At 30.8% G+C, this 23,106-nt stretch overlaps 4 protein-coding genes across 5 annotated transcripts; 1 reads left to right on the top strand and 3 right to left on the bottom strand.

Annotated features, from left to right (window-relative positions):
- The first annotated feature begins 282 nt into the window (after positions 1-282).
- LOC126836065 (protein argonaute-2) lies at positions 283-13,355 on the top strand. Of its 2 annotated transcripts, XM_050569058.1 has the most exons (19): positions 283-861; positions 4,544-4,651; positions 6,499-6,609; positions 7,254-7,534; positions 7,600-7,731; positions 7,800-7,974; positions 8,045-8,267; positions 8,376-8,523; positions 8,584-8,841; positions 8,930-9,084; positions 9,158-9,228; positions 9,838-9,951; positions 10,015-10,181; positions 10,257-10,441; positions 10,504-10,600; positions 10,688-10,794; positions 10,862-10,991; positions 11,063-11,262; positions 11,534-13,355. In XM_050569058.1, the coding sequence occupies exons 2-19, from the start codon at positions 4,567-4,569 to the stop codon at positions 11,640-11,642; spliced, it is 2,748 nt and encodes a 915-aa protein (XP_050425015.1). In that variant the 5' UTR covers positions 283-861; positions 4,544-4,566; the 3' UTR covers positions 11,643-13,355. The 2 variants fall into 2 exon arrangements, with proteins under 2 accessions (XP_050425015.1, XP_050425016.1); XM_050569059.1 differs by lacking the exons at positions 283-861; positions 4,544-4,651 and adding an exon at positions 5,437-5,666 and having other exon boundaries at positions 11,534-13,354.
- LOC126836074 (uncharacterized) lies at positions 3,764-4,146 on the bottom strand. Its single transcript, XM_050569075.1, has one exon. The coding sequence runs from the start codon at positions 4,144-4,146 to the stop codon at positions 3,964-3,966; it is 183 nt and encodes a 60-aa protein (XP_050425032.1). The 3' UTR covers positions 3,764-3,963.
- LOC126836073 (uncharacterized) lies at positions 4,130-5,303 on the bottom strand. The gene is made up of 3 exons (XM_050569074.1): positions 5,059-5,303; positions 4,372-4,484; positions 4,130-4,300 (listed from the first exon to the last, which is right to left on the bottom strand). The coding sequence occupies exons 1-3, from the start codon at positions 5,202-5,204 to the stop codon at positions 4,152-4,154; spliced, it is 408 nt and encodes a 135-aa protein (XP_050425031.1). The 5' UTR covers positions 5,205-5,303; the 3' UTR covers positions 4,130-4,151.
- Positions 13,356-16,475: 3,120 nt separating the features above from the next.
- LOC126836064 (CLIP-associating protein 1) lies at positions 16,476-22,514 on the bottom strand. The gene is made up of 2 exons (XM_050569057.1): positions 22,215-22,514; positions 16,476-21,422 (listed from the first exon to the last, which is right to left on the bottom strand). Exon 2 carries the CDS (start codon positions 21,327-21,329, stop codon positions 17,283-17,285), a length of 4,047 nt encoding a protein of 1,348 aa, XP_050425014.1. The 5' UTR covers positions 21,330-21,422; positions 22,215-22,514; the 3' UTR covers positions 16,476-17,282.
- Between the last annotated feature and the right edge of the window lie 592 nt (positions 22,515-23,106).

The following is a 23,106-nucleotide window of genomic DNA, read 5'->3' as shown; positions in this document are numbered from 1 at the left end:
CCGCTGACCTGTTTGCTCGTCATCCCCCTCAAGAGATACGACGCACCAGAGGCCTGTTTCCCACGATAACGTTGTGATTCTGGCTGTGGAGGTAGTTTGCTCGCCACCGCCATCAGGTGACCCTGACAAAGGCCGCCACCACCACCACCGCCGCCGCCCGGTTGTATCGATTATTCGGGTCGTCACCATCCCCACCACCCGGTCAGGTCCTCCGCGTTTTGACGGTCATTCGACTCAAGGGATGCCCGGAGTCAAGTGTGCAGCAGCAGCAGCGGTCGACACTCGACATTCTACGAGCGGTGTAGTGTGCGCGCGCATGTTTGTGTAGTGTTGTGTATTATTATTATTAATAATATTTCATTATCTGTGCCGTATTATTATTATTGTACGCAGTCGGTGCAAAACTAAAATATTAACAACGTTACATGCTAGTAATTAATAGTAGTCTTGGTGGTCAAGTGCGATAATATTCTTTTGTTGTCGTTTTTACGCGAACGGTTGATAACGCGCAAAAAAAATTATTAAAAAAATAATCCATTACCACCAACCGGTCGTGCTCGGTGTATAAAAATTCAGCGTATCGTTTCGTGTGCTGTGCACTTTATTTTATGCGTCTCGGCCGCCGTTGCCGTCCACCGATTATTAAATCCCGCTGTGTTCGGTTGTGATGGAAAAAGAAAATGGCAATAAAAATAATATTCGACTTGTGTGCGACACCGAATAATGTAACTTCGAGTCGTGGACGACAACAAGACCTTGACCTTGAGACGTTCGTTTAGTAGACCAGTGTCGCCGCCGTACAACGTAAACATCCCTTTTAATACCCGGACCGGTCATGATACCAGCGCATTAAGGACTAAGGTACTATAGAACAAAAATAATATTATACTTTACGGGATAAAAATAATATCGCCATTATTGTTATAGTTGTTACTATACGCCTTTCTTTGCACATACTATTGTTATCTCTAGTAAATAATCGTAACGCTATGCGCGCGACCGTGTGTTCGCCATTTTTGGAATAATAATAATATTATTGTTGTTGCGGTGGTCAGCGGAGAGATAACAACGGGAAGACGGATTTCGGTACTAAGGTTTTGTTTTTTAAGTCGCTGTTTTCGTGCAATGGTCATTACACATTAGCGTCGCGCGTTTAACGCCAAATCGTTGCAACGCAATTCGCTAACAGTTTTCCACATATACTTGAGTCGGTCAAGTGTGCCGATTGAAATATGAAGCATCAGACAAACTTAGCAAACATGATACCGTTTGTATTATTCTTTTTAAAATTAATTGCATATAATTTTACTATAGTTAACGTTTTCTACGGTAATAATCGTTTGTAGTGTTATAATTATGCAAGTGATATCCGTTAGACTTTCCATGGCTATCCATGCTCTTCTACCAGTATTTTGATTTATTAAATTAACTAATAAATTGTTAGTAGGTATAATCATATTTGTAATGAATGTTTTCTAATATTTTACTTACAGCGTTTGATTGAATCAATTGTTTGATCATCGATCAATAAATTAATTTTATCATTCTGTTGCCCAAATTTGTATTAGTCGATACACTACACGTTAAGTAATCTAGTAAGCTCAGTAGGTACAAGTTACAATATATTGATTTCAGTTGAGAATTTTTTGTGATAAGCTACGTTAAAGAAAGTTATATGATTGTAATACATGAAAGTTTTGTACAGTCAACTCTTTTAGGATACTATATTCAAAATTATTTTATATTAATAATTAAAAGCGAACACTTAACACTATAAATTGTATCTCTTGACTATTTTAACTGGGTGGTTAAACCAGTTTAACAAGATTCGATAGCATAACTATTTAAATTAGATATCTAGACTTGCTTTATTAAGTCTCTTAAATTAGAATTAATTTATTTGTTAATTATTGTTCTTATTATACTAAATAACATATTATGTATTCCTATTGTACTTAATAACTTATAGAAGACTAAATCTTTGATTTATGTCTTTTAAATTTAATTCTTGGTCTTCAAGTGTAATGTTTTGTTCTATTCTGACAAATTGTTATGGTAAAACTTCCGTATAGATTTTTTAAGGACACGAGATGCTCTATAGGCTATGGCTTATGAATAAGTCTTTTAAAAGTAAAAAAAAATAGTGTAAATTAAACATTTTTATCTCATTAGATAATTGCTTTATTAGAAATTAGGTCAATAATGCATTTTTTTTCTACAAATTTAGTTTTAAATACTTAGGATACCAATTACAATAAAAATAAAAATGTTATGTTTTAACGCTAAAACAAACAGGTTTATTACTTATAAAAATATATGACATATTTATAAATGTGACATTATTTGCAGTTTACAATTAGTTGTAATACAATAAATGTATAAATATATGAGAGGCAATAATAACAATAACATAACAATTAATACCAATATTATTTATGAGTACAATAGACAAGTGATGATTACCGTTTATTATTATTTATCAATTTGAAAATTTATTTCATATTCAGAAGTCCAACCTTTAAAAAAAAAATTTGTTTATGGATTAACTTTTTTTTTAAATCTAAATTTATGAAATTGTAAAAGAAAGGACTCAAGATAATCCTCAAATCTTTGACTTAAAGATGTGCATGTATAATTAATTTTTGCATCATATTCCCTACTCCCGATAATTTTGTTTTAAATTATTTACATTATACCAGTTGACTAAATTAATGTTTTTTATTTGCATGTCCATAAAAGCTAAAACTTATTTCTCTGGATTGATTTACGCAAGTAGCAGGTCTATCGGTCAGAGAATGCTTGTGGTCAGTACTTATTTCTTTAGAACAACGCTGATTCCTTACAGCTAAATCCATTTCGACTAATTTACTAGTGTACATATAATTTTTATATAACATTATTGAAAAAGGTGGTCAAGTAGATCTACACAGACTTGTAAAAAGCTACTGAATCTGTTATATTGATTTTTTTATTACGTAGTATTTATTTTTGTAGAAAGTATATTGTCGTAGTATTTATTTTTGGTAGTGTGTCTGTAATACATTTTGTGTTTATGTTTCTTATTATTTATTTTGTATTAACTTAAATTGTGTCTGTATTCTTGTCCAAAGAGCGTCATTATAATAATATTATACTCAATTGATGGCTATGCTATTAATGTAGATGGTAGAAGCCATTTTTTTACATTTGCACGCATTTTATCAGGCCCGTTTTTAACACTCGTGGCACTATGGGCAAATTAAACGGGTTTGCCTTTTCGCCCCACCACACACATCCAGACCAATCTTCTCTTGCGCCTCTGGGCAAGTGCCCATTTTGCCAAGTTATAGAATCGGGCTTGCATTTAATATTAAATAGTTTACAATACACCAATATAAACAAAATCTATATGGGTCAGTTTACAGTTTTAAGAACAGTTTTTACGTTTACCTCTGTGTAATAAACCTTTTGATCATCTGCAAAGAAACAATTTTAGAACTAAAATTATCTCAAATATTATATAATCAAGATTTAAAATATTGGTAATAATCTTTATGAGGTACACATGATGGAACAGAAAAATAAGTTAATTGGTATTTTTAAACTATATCAATTTGAATATGATTACACAGGTTAATTAAAAACAATGATAAAACAAGTATACATATTAATATACTCACTTGTCTACTTTTTTTTTTTTTACATATTATTAAATTTAATCTTTCACGTCTCATATAAGGTTAGGTTAGATTTTTTTGTCTACAAATAAAGTATACATTCACAATTAATGACTGTTATGTTATTTATTGCATGTAGAATAATAATAGTATTACTTAAAAGTTATTTTCTTTTTCTGTGTATAAGCAGCAAACAATTGAAGAAATTATAAATTGATTAGTACAAAAATAACACTACCAATTTCAGGATTACATAAAATCTATTAATTATATTTAATTATATAATTTTTTTCACTGATTATTTTGGTTACCAGTCTACAGGTTGTAATTTTATAAACTTTGACAATATAAAAACAACTATTAATGTAAACATCACAAAACATATTACAAATAAATACCAAGACTCTTCATCAAACACATCTGTGAAAGCAGGTAATTGATTATAGAATCCATTGATAATTGTTGTTGTATAATGTTCTTTTTTGGCCATGTCTTCTAACGTTTCTTTTTTTTTTCAGTCTTTGTAACTACGTTATCAGCTATTTCTTCTTTAGGCGCTAAAGGTGTAATGTGCTTATTAAATTGTTGAAATATTTCTAAGGTAGTGAGGTTGCTACACTTGAACAAAACAGATTCACCATTAACTGTAAAATAGTAAACAAATGTTATGTTAATAGAATATAGTTAGTATACTCTAAAAAAAAACCTATCTTACCAAGAGAAACTTCAATTGTTGGTTCAGTTCTGTCGTTGACAACTTGATTTCTTAGAATACACGCAGGATTTGTATTAATTATCTTAGGAATATGAAAATAGTACATAAAATTTCTAAAAATAAAATAATATTAAATTAAAAAATTATAATTTTTTTAAATATTTTGTTTTAGATTTAAATAATTCAAAACTAATCATGGAAGCCAATGCAAATTTCATTGTACCTCAAGAAATCAGCTACAAGACTGTTTATGAGAACATCAACGGTCATTGTAATGGAAGTAAGTGCATCACCTATATGTTTATTTCAAAAATTAAATACTTGTTTTAACACAAAATTTACAAGTAAAATCTATAACCTCCAGAACTCGGTTTAATTTACTATTGATTTCATTTCGGAATCGCCTAACTTGTAAATCATCAGTAAAATAGATTACAAGTATAAAAACATGGTCTATTATTATTATTATTATTCGAAAATACATTATGGAACATCGTTTTTCATAATTTGGTAATGATAAAAAATACTAGATTTTTATATAAATCTGTAGTGTTCAATTATTATTTATTGGGTAATTTTAGCTAATGTTGTTTGTAAATACTTTATCGTAGTAATGGCTGCTCTTGCTGACCGGGGGTTACTGAAATTGAATGAATTATAGTGCAATCATAATAATATTATTATTACCTGACCGTGACGGCATTTTCACCAAACGGGTCAAACTTGACCAAAACTTTTTTGGCCGGTTTTAGATTTAACAACTGCGTTTGTTTTCTGATAGCGCTAAACACACCAGCAGATTTCGATTTCGAGCCGGAAAATGGAAGAGACATATTAACTATTGCAAACGTCCTTTTTGCTTTTCTGGGTACTAATCAATAAAATCTCCGTCGTCCCTACAGCGGGATCTTCGTGAACCATAGCCTATGATAATATAATACAACACAATAATAATTGTTATGGCGCACGGTTGTTAACTGCGTTTGAGGTTATGCGTTGTGTACCGCGGTCGTGGTAACCGTCGGCCATTTGCATCGATAGCGCAAACGTAAAATGAAATCTATAATATAGTCGGGCAACACTGGTCGTTGGGTTTGGGGCTACGTGTAGTTTGTTGTGGTTTTTGGTTTTTAATCAGCCTTTTAGGCGTTTAGTTTTCCAATTCCATTAAAATGTTTTCTCTCAGTTGATGTCTTCCGTCGTAAACTAGCCAGTAACGCGGACAACCATTAGTCATAAGTATTGTCCCGTAACTAAAACGGACGAGAAACCAGCCATGTATCCCGTCGGCCAACGTGAGTACATGCACTATGTGGTGTAGCTTTGTAATTGACAAAGGCAATGACCTCCATTCGTTAAATATTATTTTTTCCCCGTCGGTTCGCTTTTGCATGGGGTATATCTTCGCTTGGCGTTTTCCTTGTATTTGTCGAAACATTTTGCCGATACACGTCTTATTTGTTTCGTCCCATAAATTCGGAAACATTATTTGTTAACACAAATATTATTATTACTGAGCCCATAAAGCAAGTTCCACCGTGCCGCGATGGGGTCTTGCAACACGATACCCTAAATGCGCTACAAATTTAACTTGGCGATCAGCATAGATAGTGTATGCAATCCCCTGTATGGTTATCGAGATTGATTTTTGCGTCATTCTGTAAACATTTATTTCGCGCGCAAATAGTGGTTTCCATTGACTAAATTATAATCATTATCAAACTTTTCTGTTGAAGTCCTGAATAATTATATTATTCAGGTTTTACTATCAAACTTGGAAACCTAAATTCCATTGAGTATTTAAATTTATCAATTAAACCATTTAAATTTTTCAAGAACAAAAAGAGTTATTTTCTATGTTATCAATAATTATATAATAGCGTTAACATTAAATATACTTAAAGGATCACCATGTACTAAAAGAGAACTGTGACAGTGTTCATATATTATTTAAAATTATGTTATGAGGATACTTAATTAAGCGTATTTTGTTTACATATACTATAGGTATACATATTATAAACTACTAATGACCTGCAGCACCAACCATACTTAGATTCTAAGTATAGTTGGTGCAAACAGCCATAAATATTTTGTATTAACTATACTTTTTTTTTTTAATTTTAGCACCTGCTCCACCAGTGGCTGCACCAGTAGTTCCAGTGGGTGTGCCTGGAGCAATGGGAGTTCTTCAACCCCAAGCTCCTGCACTACAACCACAATTAGTTGATGTACCAGGTAAATTATTTGAAAATTAATACAATTGCAGTTATATAATGTTAAAATGGTATAAATTCCCTTTACCAGGCACCTTTTTTTTTAAATTTATTTTTTACTGTTTTTAGAACAAATCTAATTTATCGGGCACCCTTTTATTCCGATTGTTTTTTAAATTGATATTACTTTTAATGCTGATTATGAATCTGCAAGAATTTTTTGCCTGGCAAATATGATTTAGGAGTTTAGACATTTGAACATCGCCAATATCGACATACATGGGTGCCCGCCGGTGTACACCTATACTTTATTTTACGATTTTATACAATCGTTATCAGACAAAGGCTTTTTTTGTTAAGGCAAAAAAAAAAAGGACCATGACCAAAAGTAGAAATACTTAAGTTTAAAAAAAAAATCTAAAAAAAGGCGCCCGGTAAAGTGAATTTGTACCGATATAATATATCTATTGTTAATGTTAACTTGCGTGGCGTAGATGTACATGGCGTCAAACTATACGCTAGAAATACTGCATTCGATTCATTCAGTACTATAAAATAGATGTTGGTCATCCCCCTTTGCACAAGCACTGCTTATTTAGTGGCAGTGGCAATAAAAATTAAAAGTGAAAATCTATTAACAAAACACAATTTTTTTTTTCAATATAGTTTTTAATTGTCCTCGTCGCCCAAACTTGGGACGGGAAGGTCGGCCAATTGTATTGCGTGCAAATCATTTTCAAATATCAATGCCACGTGGTTATGTACATCATTATGATATCAACATTCAGCCTGATAAATGTCCGAGAAAAGTCAATCGAGAAATCATTGAAACTATGGTACATGCATACAGCAAACTTTTTGGTAATCTTAGACCCGTCTTTGATGGCCGTAACAATTTATATACTAGAGACCCATTGCCTATTGGTAACGATCGTATGGAATTGGAGGTGTGTATATTAATTTAAATGTTTTGTTTTATTTTATGTTTAACATAATTGTAATTATGTTTTAGGTAACTTTGCCTGGTGAAGGTAAAGACAGAGTTTTTCGTGTCAATATTAAATGGTTAGCACAAGTATCTCTTTTCGCTCTGGAAGAAGCTCTTGAAGGCCGCACTAGACAAATACCATATGATGCAATTTTGGTAATTGAACCACATACATTCTGTGCTGTACTTGACTTTATAATTCTAATGTTCTGCTTTCTCTTCAGGCTTTAGATGTTGTTATGCGTCATCTCCCATCAATGACCTACACTCCGGTTGGTCGATCATTCTTCTCATCTCCGGAAGGATATTATCATCCATTAGGTGGTGGTAGGGAGGTTTGGTTTGGTTTTCATCAGTCCGTTCGTCCTTCACAATGGAAAATGATGCTTAATATTGATGGTATTACAAATCACTTATCAAAAAATTATTTGTGATTTAATTATTTTACTAAATTATGTTTTTCTTCTAGTCTCTGCGACTGCCTTTTACAAAGCACAACCAGTAATTGAGTTCATGTGTGAAGTATTAGACATAAGAGATATTGGAGAACAACGAAAGCCTCTAACAGATTCTCAGAGAGTTAAGTTCACTAAAGAAATAAAAGGTCTTAAAATTGAAATAACACATTGTGGAGCAATGCGTAGAAAGTACCGAGTATGTAATGTCACCAGGAGGCCTGCTCAAATGCAATCGTAAGATATATATATATATTTACACTTAAATTTATCTTAAGAGAAAAATTTATCTGACAAAAAAAAATTTTCTAATAGTTACAATTTAAAATGTTGCTTTTTTTTTAGTTTTCCATTGCAATTGGAAAACGGCCAAACTGTAGAATGCACCGTTGCTAAATATTTCCTTGACAAATACAAAATGAAATTGAGATACCCACATTTACCTTGTCTTCAAGTGGGACAAGAACACAAACATACATATCTGCCATTGGAGGTTTGTTTAAATTAAATATTAAAATAATTGCATCTAAAAATAATGCATTTTTTCTATTAGGTTTGTAATATAGTTGCGGGACAAAGATGTATAAAAAAATTAACTGACATGCAAACATCCACAATGATAAAAGCTACAGCTCGAAGTGCTCCAGACCGCGAACGAGAAATCAATTCTTTAGTTCGTCGAGCAGATTTCAATAATGACTCTTACGTTCAAGAATTTGGACTTACCATATCAAACAGTATGATGGAAGTACGTGGTCGAGTTTTACCTCCCCCAAAATTACAATATGGAGGAAGAACTTTACCTAATCAGGTATGATAATAATGATATATGCATCAATTAATTGTTATAATACTGATTTTATTTTTGTGAAATTGTTCTACGATTTTTAATATTTTAGGGAGGATTAAATGTCCAACAAACAAAACAACAAGCCCTACCTAACCAAGGCGTTTGGGACATGAGAGGTAAACAATTTTTCACTGGTGTTGAAATTCGTAACTGGGCAATTGCTTGTTTTGCACCTCAAAGAACTGTCCGTGAAGATGCATTAAGGTATTTCAAAATTGTTATGATAACTAGTTATAATTATTTTTGTATAAGTTATATTTGACATTATTTCTTTTAGGAATTTTACCACACAACTTCAAAAAATTAGCAGTGATGCTGGTATGCCAATTGTCGGGCAACCATGTTTTTGTAAGTGAAAATATGACAACAACTATAATATTTATAAATATATCGCTGTGTCCAATGAAGAGGGACGTGACTCGATTTTTATTAAAAAAAACATTTTTTTTAATCTATAACATTTGTTTTTTGTTTTACCAGCGTAAAAGGTAGTAACTCGATTCAGAATCTCTGTTCGATTTGAGTAAAAAATGTATATATTTTTTAAATCAAGTTCCGTCCTTTGTTCGACACGGTGATATAATGTTTTAGTCGTAAACTTTTTCATTACTACACACATACTATTACATTGCGAGCAAACAAACCATTCCCTGCTATGAGACATACTTCTACGTTCCTTTATATTTAGAAAATGAAAGAAAAAATAAATTTAGTAGTCGAGTAAAAATGACAGTATTTCTATTGTTATGACTTATGAGGTACAATATAAATAATTATCATTGTATGTATTGATTACCTATAGACCCTAACATTTTTTTTCTTTTGTTTTTTAACTTCAACGTATAGACGTAATACAATACTACAAAATATACTATTATGATAACCTTAGAATACTTACCTTAGAAAAAACAATTTGTGAAAAAAATTGTTCAAATAATAAATCAATTTTTTTTACAGGTAAATATGCTACAGGCCCTGACCAAGTTGAACCAATGTTCCGTTACTTAAAATCTACATTTACTGGCTTACAACTGGTCGTTGTTGTATTGCCTGGTAAAACACCAGTATATGGTAAATCTTTAAAACTACTTTTTTTTTTTTAAATATAGTATAATAATTGTTAATTTTGAGTAGCTGAAGTCAAGAGGGTTGGAGACACTGTTCTTGGAATGGCTACTCAATGTGTTCAAGCAAAAAACGTTAACAAAACGTCACCTCAAACCCTTTCAAACTTATGTTTGAAAATTAACGTGAAGTTGGGTGGAATCAATAGTATTCTCGTACCGAGCATAAGACCCAAAGTAAGGATCTATTTATTAAATATAATTAAGATTATAGATTAGTAAGTATATTAAAAAATATTTTCCATCACTTAGGTATTCAATGAACCGGTTATATTTTTGGGAGCAGACGTTACTCATCCTCCAGCAGGAGACAACAAAAAACCATCTATTGCCGCTGTGGTCGGTTCCATGGATGCACATCCAAGTCGTTATGCAGCTACTGTTCGTGTTCAACAACATAGACAGGAAATTATACAAGAACTCAGTTCAATGGTCAGGTATGTCGTAGTATAAATTTTTTTTTTATAATTTACAATAACACTTGCAATTTTTATTTCAGGGAGTTGTTAATCATGTTTTATAAGAGCACTGGCGGATACAAACCTCATAGAATTATACTTTATCGTGATGGAGTTTCTGAAGGGCAATTCCCTCATGTAAGACCAGTCACTACGTCTGCTAAATTGTTTAGAATATTGTTAAATATAATTTAATGAACTACAATTTTTTTTAATTATGTCAAGGTCTTACAACATGAACTGACGGCTATACGAGAGGCTTGTATAAAATTAGAAGGTGATTACAAACCTGGTATCACTTTTATCATAGTTCAAAAACGTCATCACACTAGGTATGAATCAGTAGTATAATGGCTACATAATAATTTATGTAACTAATATACCTTTATTTATATACAGGTTGTTCTGTGCTGATAAAAAAGAACAATCTGGTAAGTCAGGAAATATACCGGCTGGTACTACTGTTGATGTTGGAATAACTCATCCTACAGAATTTGATTTTTACTTATGCAGTCATCAAGGAATTCAAGTAATTATCACTTTCTGGATGTAATTACAAATATTTCATAAAATTAATAAGTGATTCATTTTTTATTACAGGGAACTAGTAGGCCTAGTCATTATCATGTACTCTGGGATGACAATCATTTTGAATCTGATGAGTTGCAATGTTTGACGTACCAACTGTGTCATACTTACGTCAGGTGTACACGTTCTGTATCCATACCTGCACCAGCTTATTATGCACATTTAGTTGCATTTAGAGCTAGGTACCATTTGGTTGAAAAAGAACATGACAGGTAACATTACTATACTAGTAGATAAACTGTATGTGGGCAAAGGAAGGGCATGCAATACGACCGACCTTTGAATTTTGCTTATGAGCTCATTTTGAAGCTACATTTTTAGTTAAATTCGATTTATAAATCATTATTTTTTCTAATATTTAAATTAAGCCCTGTGTGACATGAAACAGGCTAACGTTTTTTTTTCTTTTCAAGGTCAACCAATAAATAGTTATTCTACGAAATAAGGTGTATTATTTTTAAAAATATGATGTTTTATGTTTAGCGGAGAAGGTTCTCATCAATCTGGTTGTAGTGAAGATAGAACACCCGGTGCAATGGCTCGAGCTATCACAGTACACGCGGACACCAAAAAAGTTATGTATTTTGCTTGAGTAATCCAATTTGTCAAATCTATTAACCATAATGTAAAAATTTAGGCATAGGAAATTTGTTAGCCCACCCGCCAATCATTGCCCTTATGTAACTATAGACCAAAATTATTTTTATGTATTACCGACCTCTGATAATTATTTTTAAGTATTTTGATTGAGTCCCAACTATATCTAGTTCTTAGAAATTTTCCAAAGTTCAATTTGTGTTTGTTGCTAGTAATTTTTTTTTTTTTTTTGTTACCTATTTTCTTCTTCTAATCAAAATTAGACATCACTTAAATACTTCCAGTATCTTACCATTATCCATTATCTTAGTTGTGCGCAAATTCTAGTCTAGCAGGTGCATCAGAAATTTTTTTTTTGGGTCTTAACCAATGGCAGCAATGAAAAATGCATTCCTCCTTTCTGGTACATAATTATTGTATAACAAAAAGTAACTCCATTATTACAATTAATGTATAATTAATAATTATTATTGTTAAGTGTGTATTATAGTCATAGTTAGTAATTAGATGTTTGTATTCCAATTTTCCTGCCAATATAATCTCTACTTATCTGATTTTACTTATTTGATTCTCGAGTTAAAATCATTGTAATTATGATTAGCTCTTAATTGTATTTTTTTCTGGTACTCTTTCTGACAATACTATTTCTTAACTAATATTACGAATATTCTTATTCTCATTTTTTACATTGGTCTTGGCTTGATTCTTAAAATAAGACCAAAAACGTGTGGTACCAATCTTTATTGTTTAATGTCTTATAATATTTATTACATTTTTATAAGATAGAGCAGTACACGGAGCTCAATGATCTTAGACTGCTTGATTATTTTAACCAAAACTCGAATCAGTTTAATTGTGATGGACTTTTGATTAACTATGTTATCCAATTGAAGGTATTAAATACCAGAGGTATATTATATATAATATTTATTATTATTATTATTATTTAAATATGTTTTTATTTTGGGTTTAGTTTTTATTTGGGATTTAAGTTATTAACAATTTTTTTTTATTATGATCACTAATTGTACCTGATACTTGAGTGTTTTTTTTATAACGGCATTTGTTTAATTACATTTTAAAAAGTTGCTATGATTTAGGAAATACGATCAAATTTTATACAATTCATTTTTATCAAAACTAAATTAACTAAATAGATAGTTTTTTTTTGTAAACTTTGCAATTTTATTTTATTTTTTAATTTGCAAACTGCATTTTTGTTCGATTGGTACCACAAGCAACCCTCCGATTATTAAATTTTGAGTATTAAACGATAAATATATAAAATATTTATATTTATAAAATTATTATTATTATTATTATTATTATTATTATTACTACTATTACCTATACATTAGAGATATCTATGTAATATATATATATATATATATATACTAAGGATTTAAATTATGGTTATTGAACTTTAGGTATATTCCAAGTCTTATTATAGTATAGAAAATTGTAGACATTAACCCCCTCAATTATTGATGTTTGTTTGCGCATAAAATTAAACTTTTATATAGTTTTATTGACACTTGGCATGTCAACATTTTCTTTAGTAAAGAATATATTATAATGTAGGGATTAAAATATATCCTATTCAGTATATATTACTAAGGTTGTACGCTATTAATAGTTTTTCTAATAAAATGATGATCTAAAAAATGTTTTTTTCACCACCCATAATTATACGAGGTATTTGTATTATAATAATATTACATATTTTAACTAAATATTTATTGTAAATTTAAATTTAAGTATTTTGTTTTTAAGAAATTACACACCACACATACACTGTTGTTTTTAAGAATGTATGCATTTAAAAACAATAATAATACTAATTTAATTCTGTCTATATTTTTGTGTGACTTTATTTGTTTGGGGGTATTGAAATAAAATATTCTTTCCTCAATGTCTAAAGCTGGGCGTTCACTATATCGGGTTGCTGTTTAATGAGATGTGACAATCTCTAAATGATGAATACAGAATGAAAGAGTATTTTTTATTTTCGTATGACCGCAAAGAATGCAAATACAATATAACACAAATATAAATAAATACAGAATTAAAACAAATAGTTAAAGTTCGCCATTCTGTTATTAGGTGAAATGAGGAAACTAAGGTTTTTGATGGGTTAGGTTTTAGGCACCATTTTTTTAGAAAGAATAGAGTTGTTAGAACTATTTTGAAACAATACTTAAGTAGCGCTTATCATAATTCCTGTGGTCTCTAAAGAGCGGCGCCATTTTTGTTCACCAAAAATCGTTTATTATTTATTTGATTAAATATAACACGTTTCACACATATGAAAAAGATTATAAATTACGACTTATTACTCCACCCTAATCTTTTATAAAAAGTGGTTTAAGGGCTCTCTACACTAGCATTTATTAAGGCCCATTGTAATGGTAGTTCATTTTTTTATTTTAACTGAAAAATGTTAATTGAGGAATAATTGAGACACATATTTTTGGCAAAGTTTGGACTTAACCTAACCTAATCGCCCTATTTTGAAAAATGTTTTTTTTTTGGTATCAAAAAATTTAGTTTTACTTTTAATTGTATGTTTGTAAAATAATAGACCTAGTTTTAAGCCACGTTTTTCATTTACTTTTATTGAGGACTTTAAGTCAATATTAATATGTTGGTAATAGTCACTAATATAAGCAATTCTCGAATGATAATTTTCAATACAGTGTTACACACAAGTAGCTAAAGGTTATTAATATAAATAGATATTTTTATTAATACTTTAACTCAATTTAACAAAACAAATTAATTTTAAACATTTATCCATTTAATTGCTGAAAAATAAAATATTTTTGAAAACCATAATATATAGGTAAAATATATTAAAAAGACAATACAATAATTGCCTTTCTTTTGATAGAACATAAATTGGAGTAAATATAAAATAATTGTCTTTAAAAATAACAGATATTTATAATCAACTAGTTTTACCTACTTAATTAAAAAAATATATAGTAAGTATTAATGAGTAATGTTTAACCCAAAATAACTTGTTAGGTCCTAAGAATCGGATGGTCAAAATGTTTATCGTTTGGTAAAATTATAGTTGCAACTTGTACCTACATTATATTATGCGTTGCGCCAAATACTTGTTTGGTTTTACGTTTCACTATTGTATTAGGAAACGCAAATGTAAAGAATAAAAGTTCGTTTTCATATTTCTTGTGAAATCATATGCTGACTGACGGCCAATATGAAACTTTGTTATGACCGTTTTCAGAACATGTTTGACTAAAAACGAGACGCTCAAAAGACAACTAGATCAACAAGGCAATAAAAGAAATTTTAAAAATACAAAAAAAGAAACCACTTATCGTGGACGTGAAAATATATTAAAAATACGTGCGAGTGATATTGAGTAAACGGGTTTTAGAGACAAATATCCATATTTAGGTATTGTTGTAGATAATAATACGATTATAGTTTGCACAATGACGACCCGGTCTCGAATACTGTTTTTTTAAGTAACTTTTTTGATTCGTTTACAGGATGTCGGGATAGGAACTTAACTTATCAGGATAGTCTTTTTAATACATATTTGGAAAACATCATATTTTGTCTACGGTGTGGCGCAACTGGGATTTATCTTCGGTGGGGGGGGGGGGTAAAGGTTTTGTTTTTCATAGTATAATATTATGTAGAATAACGAGTATAGACTATATTTTGAGGAAGTCTGTAGCCAGTAGCCCCACTTTTGATTACAGCGTACACATTATATGATAACTGTATACTTTTATATTATTGGGTTACTACATAAGCTTAATTATAGCCGTTAAGCCGCTTAATCATAACATGTTATTAAACGGTCAAGCAGATGCGAAGTTTAGGTCCTTCGTTCTCGAATTGTGTACTGCTTTAAAATTATTAGAGCCGTCAACCTTTACCGACTGTTAAGTCACGTTTTCTTCTTCGCTGGCTCGTTTTGAATAAATTTAAATGTATACCGTGGACAAATTGCGTTTTGATAGAATAATAGAGGTCGCACGCATACTATACACACACACACACACAACGGATGTTAATCAAGTTTGCCAGTCCATTTTGGTAAATTCGCGCCTACGCTATGTTATTGAAATAATAAAATATCGTCTCGGTTTTGGGAAAAGAACGCGTTTGATTATATTATTGCATACTTTATACACTCACTTTCAACCTGACATTATATAATTGTTTTTACCGTTTAATCTAACTGGAGATATACCTAGCATAAACGAAAATTGAAAACAATAGTATTATTAAATTTTTGTTTTTAATTATATTATGGCCTTTTTTTTTTTTTACAAAAATTAAAATAACATTAAAACAATAGTTACTATTAAAAAAATAAAATCACAATATTATAAATGGAAGTAAAACGTGTTAGTTCTACTATATACGTAGAAACAAAACAATAGGTATAATTTATATGCAAGAATTTTTTCTTTTGTTTTGTTATTTATACAAAATAAATTAGTTAGTACCGCTAACAATACATTTTATGCCGATATATGTAACATTTTTTTAATAATTTTACTTAAAACTACTTTTAAAACGAAACGGCATAACATTAATTTCTTAACTAAACTAGATTTTGATAAATAATAAATATAACATAAAACATTTTACACGAGTATATATTTATTAAATGTTAATAATTATTATTTACATTCACTTTACGATTTTCAATTACTTTACTTAAATTTGTAATAAATCGTTTGACAGTTATTTATAAAATTGATTAATTTGTTATATGATGGAAGTATAAAGTAGAAAAACTACAATATTATACTATTATCACAACTTTATTTTATAAACAAAATGACTGAGTAAAAAGTGGCACATTATTATTAATGACTTTAAAACATAAGGGGAAAAAATATTTAAAATTAATTTCATTATACCTACTAAAAATAATTTCAAGCATTTTAAATTATTATTTTTTTTTAAAAGAAATAAGTTCCAACTAGATATTAATACTTGTAGATTAGGTGACACAAATAAGAACAAAATTCGCAATAACAAAAAAAATTTGAAAAAAATTAATAAAAAATCAGTACTTTAGTTATTATTTAAACAGACATTCAAGAACTATGCTAAAAATAAATAAATAAAAATAATTAAATTGTTACAATAGTGTCTTAACAAATTAATAGTAATAATGATTGATAGCATACTTCACAAGCAAATGGAGCAGCCAATAGTTATAAAATTTATAGATTTCGTTATAACAGAATAAATTAAAAATAATTATAATTTTGGGTTAATAAAGTGATCCCTAATAAATGTTTTGTAAGTTGGGTATCAGTTATATTAACGACAAGAGTATTGTACATTTAGTACATCATTTCATACATGTTAGTAATGTAAAATATAGTATACATTATTATATTCATACAATAAATACATTATACATAAGTCATATTTATGTAAAAGAGTTTATTGTTCATAAAAGATTGATGTTAAAACGATAAGTTCTCACAGCTTGAGCATGCCATTGTTAATAAAAGTAACAAAACTAGCTTGCATTTGTTTGGTTCTCAAGGACTAAAACTTTAAGAAATATTTTTCATTTGAATCATTAGTGTTGTTCAATTACAATAATAATAACAATAATAAAATTAGTTTACTAATTAGTCTTGGGTGATGTTGGTGAAGACTGTTGAGCGCGTTCAATGTACAAATTCAACAGCTTGAGTTTGGCACCATTGAGGCTCGAAATATACGGTGAAAATTCCTGTTCTCCAAATACTTTATGTAACGAAACCATGCAAAATACTGCCGACTTCCTAACTGCACTATCTGGATTGTCATAACCTTGCAAGAGACCCGGCATTATTTCTTTCATATGGGCGACCACAGGAGGGCTGCCATACATGTCTACTAATTTAGTCATCATCTTGATAGCCATCAGATTAACAGGAAATTCTTTAGCCGAAATAATTGGTGTTATTACTCTAACAACCATTTCTGGCTGTAGTGAAACACTTAAGGCATATGAACATTCTTCTGCGACTTTTACCACCGGCTTACAAGGATCGCAGCACATGTTTAACACTTTGAGTATAATCAACTCGGTAAAATTATGGAAGCAATTTGTCATTTCAGGCTTTTGGACCAAGCACGTTATTAATATTATTGCTTGTTCTCGGATAACAGGTGCGTTGTCCATTAACAATTTTAAAACTACTTTAATAATTTTTTTAAAAATAGTTACAAGTATATCTGAAGGACCATCACGTATAACTTCTTTCAGACGATTTATTTTTGATTGTTTATAGTCAAGTTGCAAAGCATCTTTATCTAAATCGTCTAGAAGTTTCACAAACCCTTCAGTAGTAATCGTTGAATGACCATTTTTATAGCCATTAAAATTATGGTTTTCAATTTCAGTACGAGCTGACATCTGGCTGATTCCAGAATCATAGGAAGGAGTTTCTCTTTCAGTAAAATTACACTCCAAACTATACTTTTGTATTTCAGCAGTGGTCTGTTTTAATGATTTGTATATTTCTTCCGAATTAAAAGCATCTAAAGTATCTGGTTGTAATGGAGGCGATGCTAGACTTGTAGGTGACTGACGGTTGTGATATTTAGGAGACAGTAGTTGATCAACACTGCTTCTTCTTACTCTATTTTTGATTATTCCTGACACAGCTTCTTGATATTCTTCAGGCAGTTGAGATAATCTCAAGGTGATTTGAGATGCGTTTAAGCTATACAAAGCTAATATTGCTTCTTGTGCAGCACGTCTTAATTCTGGTCCTTGTTTTATGTTATTACCCATTGTCCAACCAATCATTTTTGTGAGAGCTAAAGTTGCATAATCTTTTTTACCATCAATAGCCGAAGGAAATGCTGATCCTGGGTCTGTAGTCACAGCCAATTTTGAAATATAGTTCATAGCAGATATTTTCATTTTAGCATTTGGCGTTTGAGTGGGATCTGTAAGAAATTTAAAAACAGCAGTTAATTGAGCATCACAAGGAAAAGATGCTCTAACAACTTCCATGGTTTTTAAAATTTTTGAATGAACGGAGCCAAGAATGTCAGAACCTCCTTTGTTAAATAGTTTTGCCAACAGAATATACAACCAATATTCTAAATATTGGTGATGGGTCATAATTAATTCGTTAAGAGCGTCCAAAAATAAACTAATGACTTTTGTTTGAGAGTCCATAAACATTTTAGTAAACACATCCGTCAACCTCCTTAACCAAGTTTCACTCACTGTATTTCCTTGTTGTAAATAATGTTGCAAATTTACCAAGCCTTCTTTACGGTTGTTCCATAATGAACTTTCACAATTTGAAATTATTTCTCCAATATCTAAACTAGCGTTTTCCCAAATATCTTTATTATGTAAACGATGTTGAGATCCATTCCAGTAAAATGAATCTGATGGTCTCCTATGTGAATCAATAGAACGCTCAGAACAAATGCTGGAGGTCTCACTTTCATCACTATGATCTTCTAATGACCTTCCCAACACTTTTCTTGGTGATTTATGTCCCGTAGTATTACCAAGAGCATCTGCCAATGCAGATTCTGCTTCTCTACTTTGCAACAATATTTTTTGAGCCATTATTGGTCTAGAAGTAGGTAATATAGGAGGTCGTCTACTGCTTGAATGTGCTCCTAAGGAATTATACCTGTTAGGACTTGGTTCTCTACTAGTATCTTGGGATCTAGGTATACCAGAACTACCTCTTCGGGATTTTGGTTGACCGAATGTAAATCTCGAAGATGGCGATCCTGAACGACTAGTTGGTTGTGATATTGAAACTCGACCTCTCGATCTTCCAACTCTTTCTTCTTCACCAGTTTTTTTTGTCACCGACTGAGGAGACATCATAGGGTTGACTTTTTGTCTAGCCAATACTGCGTATTGAGCTCGCGCTTTAGCTCTTTGAGCTGCTTGTAAATCAATAGCACTACTTGATCTCATTGAAATATTGTTTTGAGAAGTAACTGGGCGACGAGCTGACATTCTTGTACTTTCAGCCATTACAGATTTTGGCAAACATGAATTAGAACCAGTATTTGTTAGCAAAACTTTTCGATAAGCTGGCTCTAACTTATTTAATAGGGCATCACCTTGTTCAGGAAAATGTTCGCAGAATCCCCAATATGCTTTACGTGACAGCACTCGAGCTTCAGAATCTGCATCCGATATGCCCTTTTTAATAGAATCTTGAAGAATTGTTGTATGTCTTTCCAAAGCTTGGGTAGGCCATGTACGTAAAATTTGATCAAAAAATTCACAACACGCTCGGCGGATATCTTTTGACTTTGATCCTAGACTATTTGCAAGAATAGGAATAATACGAGGAGCATGGGTGTGTTCTAAAATAAATCTTACGGCTACCAAACCAGATGAAGCCGTTACTTTTGCTGAATTAGGTATTAGATCAATCAAATTACTAAAAATTGACTCTGCAAAATGGTTGAACTTAATACTCAAACGTTGGGATAAAAATGCTATTGTGATACAAGTTTCTCTAACAACTTGAGATCGTAAATCTTTGACAGAAGTTTGAAAGGAATGTTCTAAATACCTTAAATTGTTGAAAAATTCCTCATATTTTGTAGCTCCAATTAATACAAGCGACCTAACTTTTTTCAAGGACTCAACTCGTTTATTCCATTGTTCATTACCGTCTTGAATACTTTCGTGTAGTTTTTTCATTGTGTCATCAAGATCTCGTACACTAAATATTTGAATTGTTGGAACATCTTCAAAAGATCGAATAAATGTTTCTTCATCGACCGCACCAGCATGGGAAGAACTGGTGGAGGACGCTGATCCAGGTTTTCGTACAGAGCCTATTCGTTGTAAAGGTGTGGTCGAATTTGGTGGAAAAAACGAACTGGGTTTCTTAACGCTACCAGGGATTCGTCTAGTTGCTGACATACAAGCACGGTCAGTCTCATCATCATCAGCTAGACTGATACCGGCGAATGCAGAAGGTAATAAATCTCCACCTGCTTTTGCATCATCAAATTTGTTCATCAAATCGGTCATTTTGCCTTGTGGAATTGTATACTTTTTTTGAATATCATTGCGTAATTTTTCTCCAACATGCTTATACAATTCCACTAAAGTTTCAAATGCTTTATGCCTAACTTGAACATTAGGATCACTTAGTAACTTCACTATCATTGGTACAATTTTAGATATAGTAATACAATTAGTTCCAAATTCTTCAACAGTAGTTAGTAATAACTTCATAGCTCCTTCTTTAACATTACTGTTTTTATGATTGAAAGCGTTAGCCGATATTTTATCAAATAATGCTTGAGGACTAATTGAATCACATTCCATTAATTTCATAATTAGAAATAATGCTTTGATTTTAATAGAATCTTTGGCATCACCTAATCGATCAACTGCAACAGGTAAAACAGTTGATATGTATGGTCTAAAGTCTGTTCTCATTCTTGTAATCAGTTGTGTAATAATTTCAATGCCATACTGAGTGACTTTAGGATTACTATTTGACAACCACTGAACAACGCCATCAATAAAACTCCCAATATCTGAACATTCCACAGAGTTACTAGGTTCTTCTAAATAAGTAAATAGTTTTCCACCTACTGTTACTTTCATTCGAATATCAGTCGTTGATAATAAAGGTAAGAAACCATCTAAATCTTGAGGTGTGCCTGAAGCCATTTTGCGTTATTATGAAAACTACTAAACCCGTAAAATATTTGTTATCATTCAATACAGTTCTTCAGTATGTAATGCATTTATATGTTTGGTATCCTGTAACAAAATATAATCTAGGTTTATTATTTATTTTTCCACTTTACCACATGAATAATAAATTTCAAATTCATTATAAAAATATGGTACACTAAAATGTATGTTTTAAAATTAATCTAATGACTTTTTTGTTAATGATTAATATTAAATAATCATAATACTTATGTCATGCAGCTAACATTTAAAACATTGTTTTTTTTAAATTAAATGAAAGCCAAAGAAAATACATTTTTATACAGTATTATTTATAATTTAGAGATGTAATTATATGGATTATTATAATATTTGAACGCAATTTAATCCAACTCAAGAAATTTATAATCTAATGGCTAATGAATAGAAAAGTACGGATATTGTATGAATATTACAAATTAATTATCTGTAGAAAACTGGTACACATTTTTTTATGGTAAAAATTGTATTTTACTACAGGTTATTTTTTGTCATTGTTTATGTTACCTTGATAGTACTGATGAAATTGACATCTCAAAAGTAAAAAGCAGCTTAAAGACAATAAAATGAAATGAAAAATACAAAATTAAGATAATATTCCATAAATTAAATTAAATTATAGATAAACTTGCTCTATCGTTTCACTTTTCATGATATTTCCTACTAGGTATGATAACCAATACCAGTAGACAATATTTTAAACCTGCCTAGATTATGGCCCTAGGGCTGGAAAACTAAACACCTGACAAAAATATTGAAAACAGTAGAGCCGGCTACGAGACACTTCCAATGGATTTAAAGAAATGAAACTTGGTCAAATGCCAAATTGCAATAGCTTACCCGACAACTGAGGTTTGCACAGAATGATAACAAATTAATATCCGAGCACATTTGTCCGTAGATGTTATGGAGTGTGGTGTCGCTAAAACAATTTTCATGGGTGTATTTAATTTTTTTCGACAACTAGGGTCATCGCGCAACGAAAAATTATGTTAATAGGTAAATTATCGTGTTTGCAGTAAAACAGCACTAAACGTTGATAGAAGTAATCGCAACGAACAAAAAAGAAGGCAGTAGAACAACAACAGTTTTTTCCATCAAGGACATAGTAATAAAATATGAATACAGGGTGCGTCGGTTGTAACTGCACAAACTTCGGAACGGAGTCTTATAACCTCAAATACTGGCAAATGTAAACAATTTTAATACTTTTATCAGTCTTGAGTTATCACAATGTTCAAGTTTTGATCTCAATTCATAAAACATTTTAATAAACCCATTAATATTACCGCAGAATAGATGATATTACTACAGACCAATTATTAATAAACGTAGTATCCGGGCAGCATGACGGTGGGTGGTGCGGTCTTGCCTAATCTCGGACATATTATTCATAAGTGAATCCAATGCTCATAGGCATGCATAGTTCACCGTGTCAAGAAAAATATCACTCTCACATTGGAACTAAATGCATCATAAATGTTACCTCTTTAATCCTTTCTTTATTGACTTCCTCGTACGAGGATTTAACTTTAAAAATCGAATAAAACATTAACAACGTACTATCATTATCGAAAATGTCTTTAAACACAAGCTCTAGTATAGATTAAAGATAAAAAAATCGACACAGCTATATTGATAATCAATACCAGTCAGATACGTAAAAAATTGTTGATTTTTTTTTCGAAAAAAAAAAATTCCAGGAACGAAAGGGTTAAGTAATAATATTCAA

The sequence above is a fragment of the Adelges cooleyi genome, unplaced genomic scaffold (assembly GCF_023614345.1).
Source record: "Adelges cooleyi isolate 19-005CV unplaced genomic scaffold, UGA_ACOO_1.1 ACOO_flye_CR_arks_rails_tigmint_CR_PRNA_23, whole genome shotgun sequence".
Lineage (NCBI taxonomy): Eukaryota > Metazoa > Arthropoda > Insecta > Hemiptera > Adelgidae > Adelges > Adelges cooleyi.
Note: the sequence above shows the minus strand (reverse complement) of the source record. Positions and strands in the feature narration are given on the sequence as shown.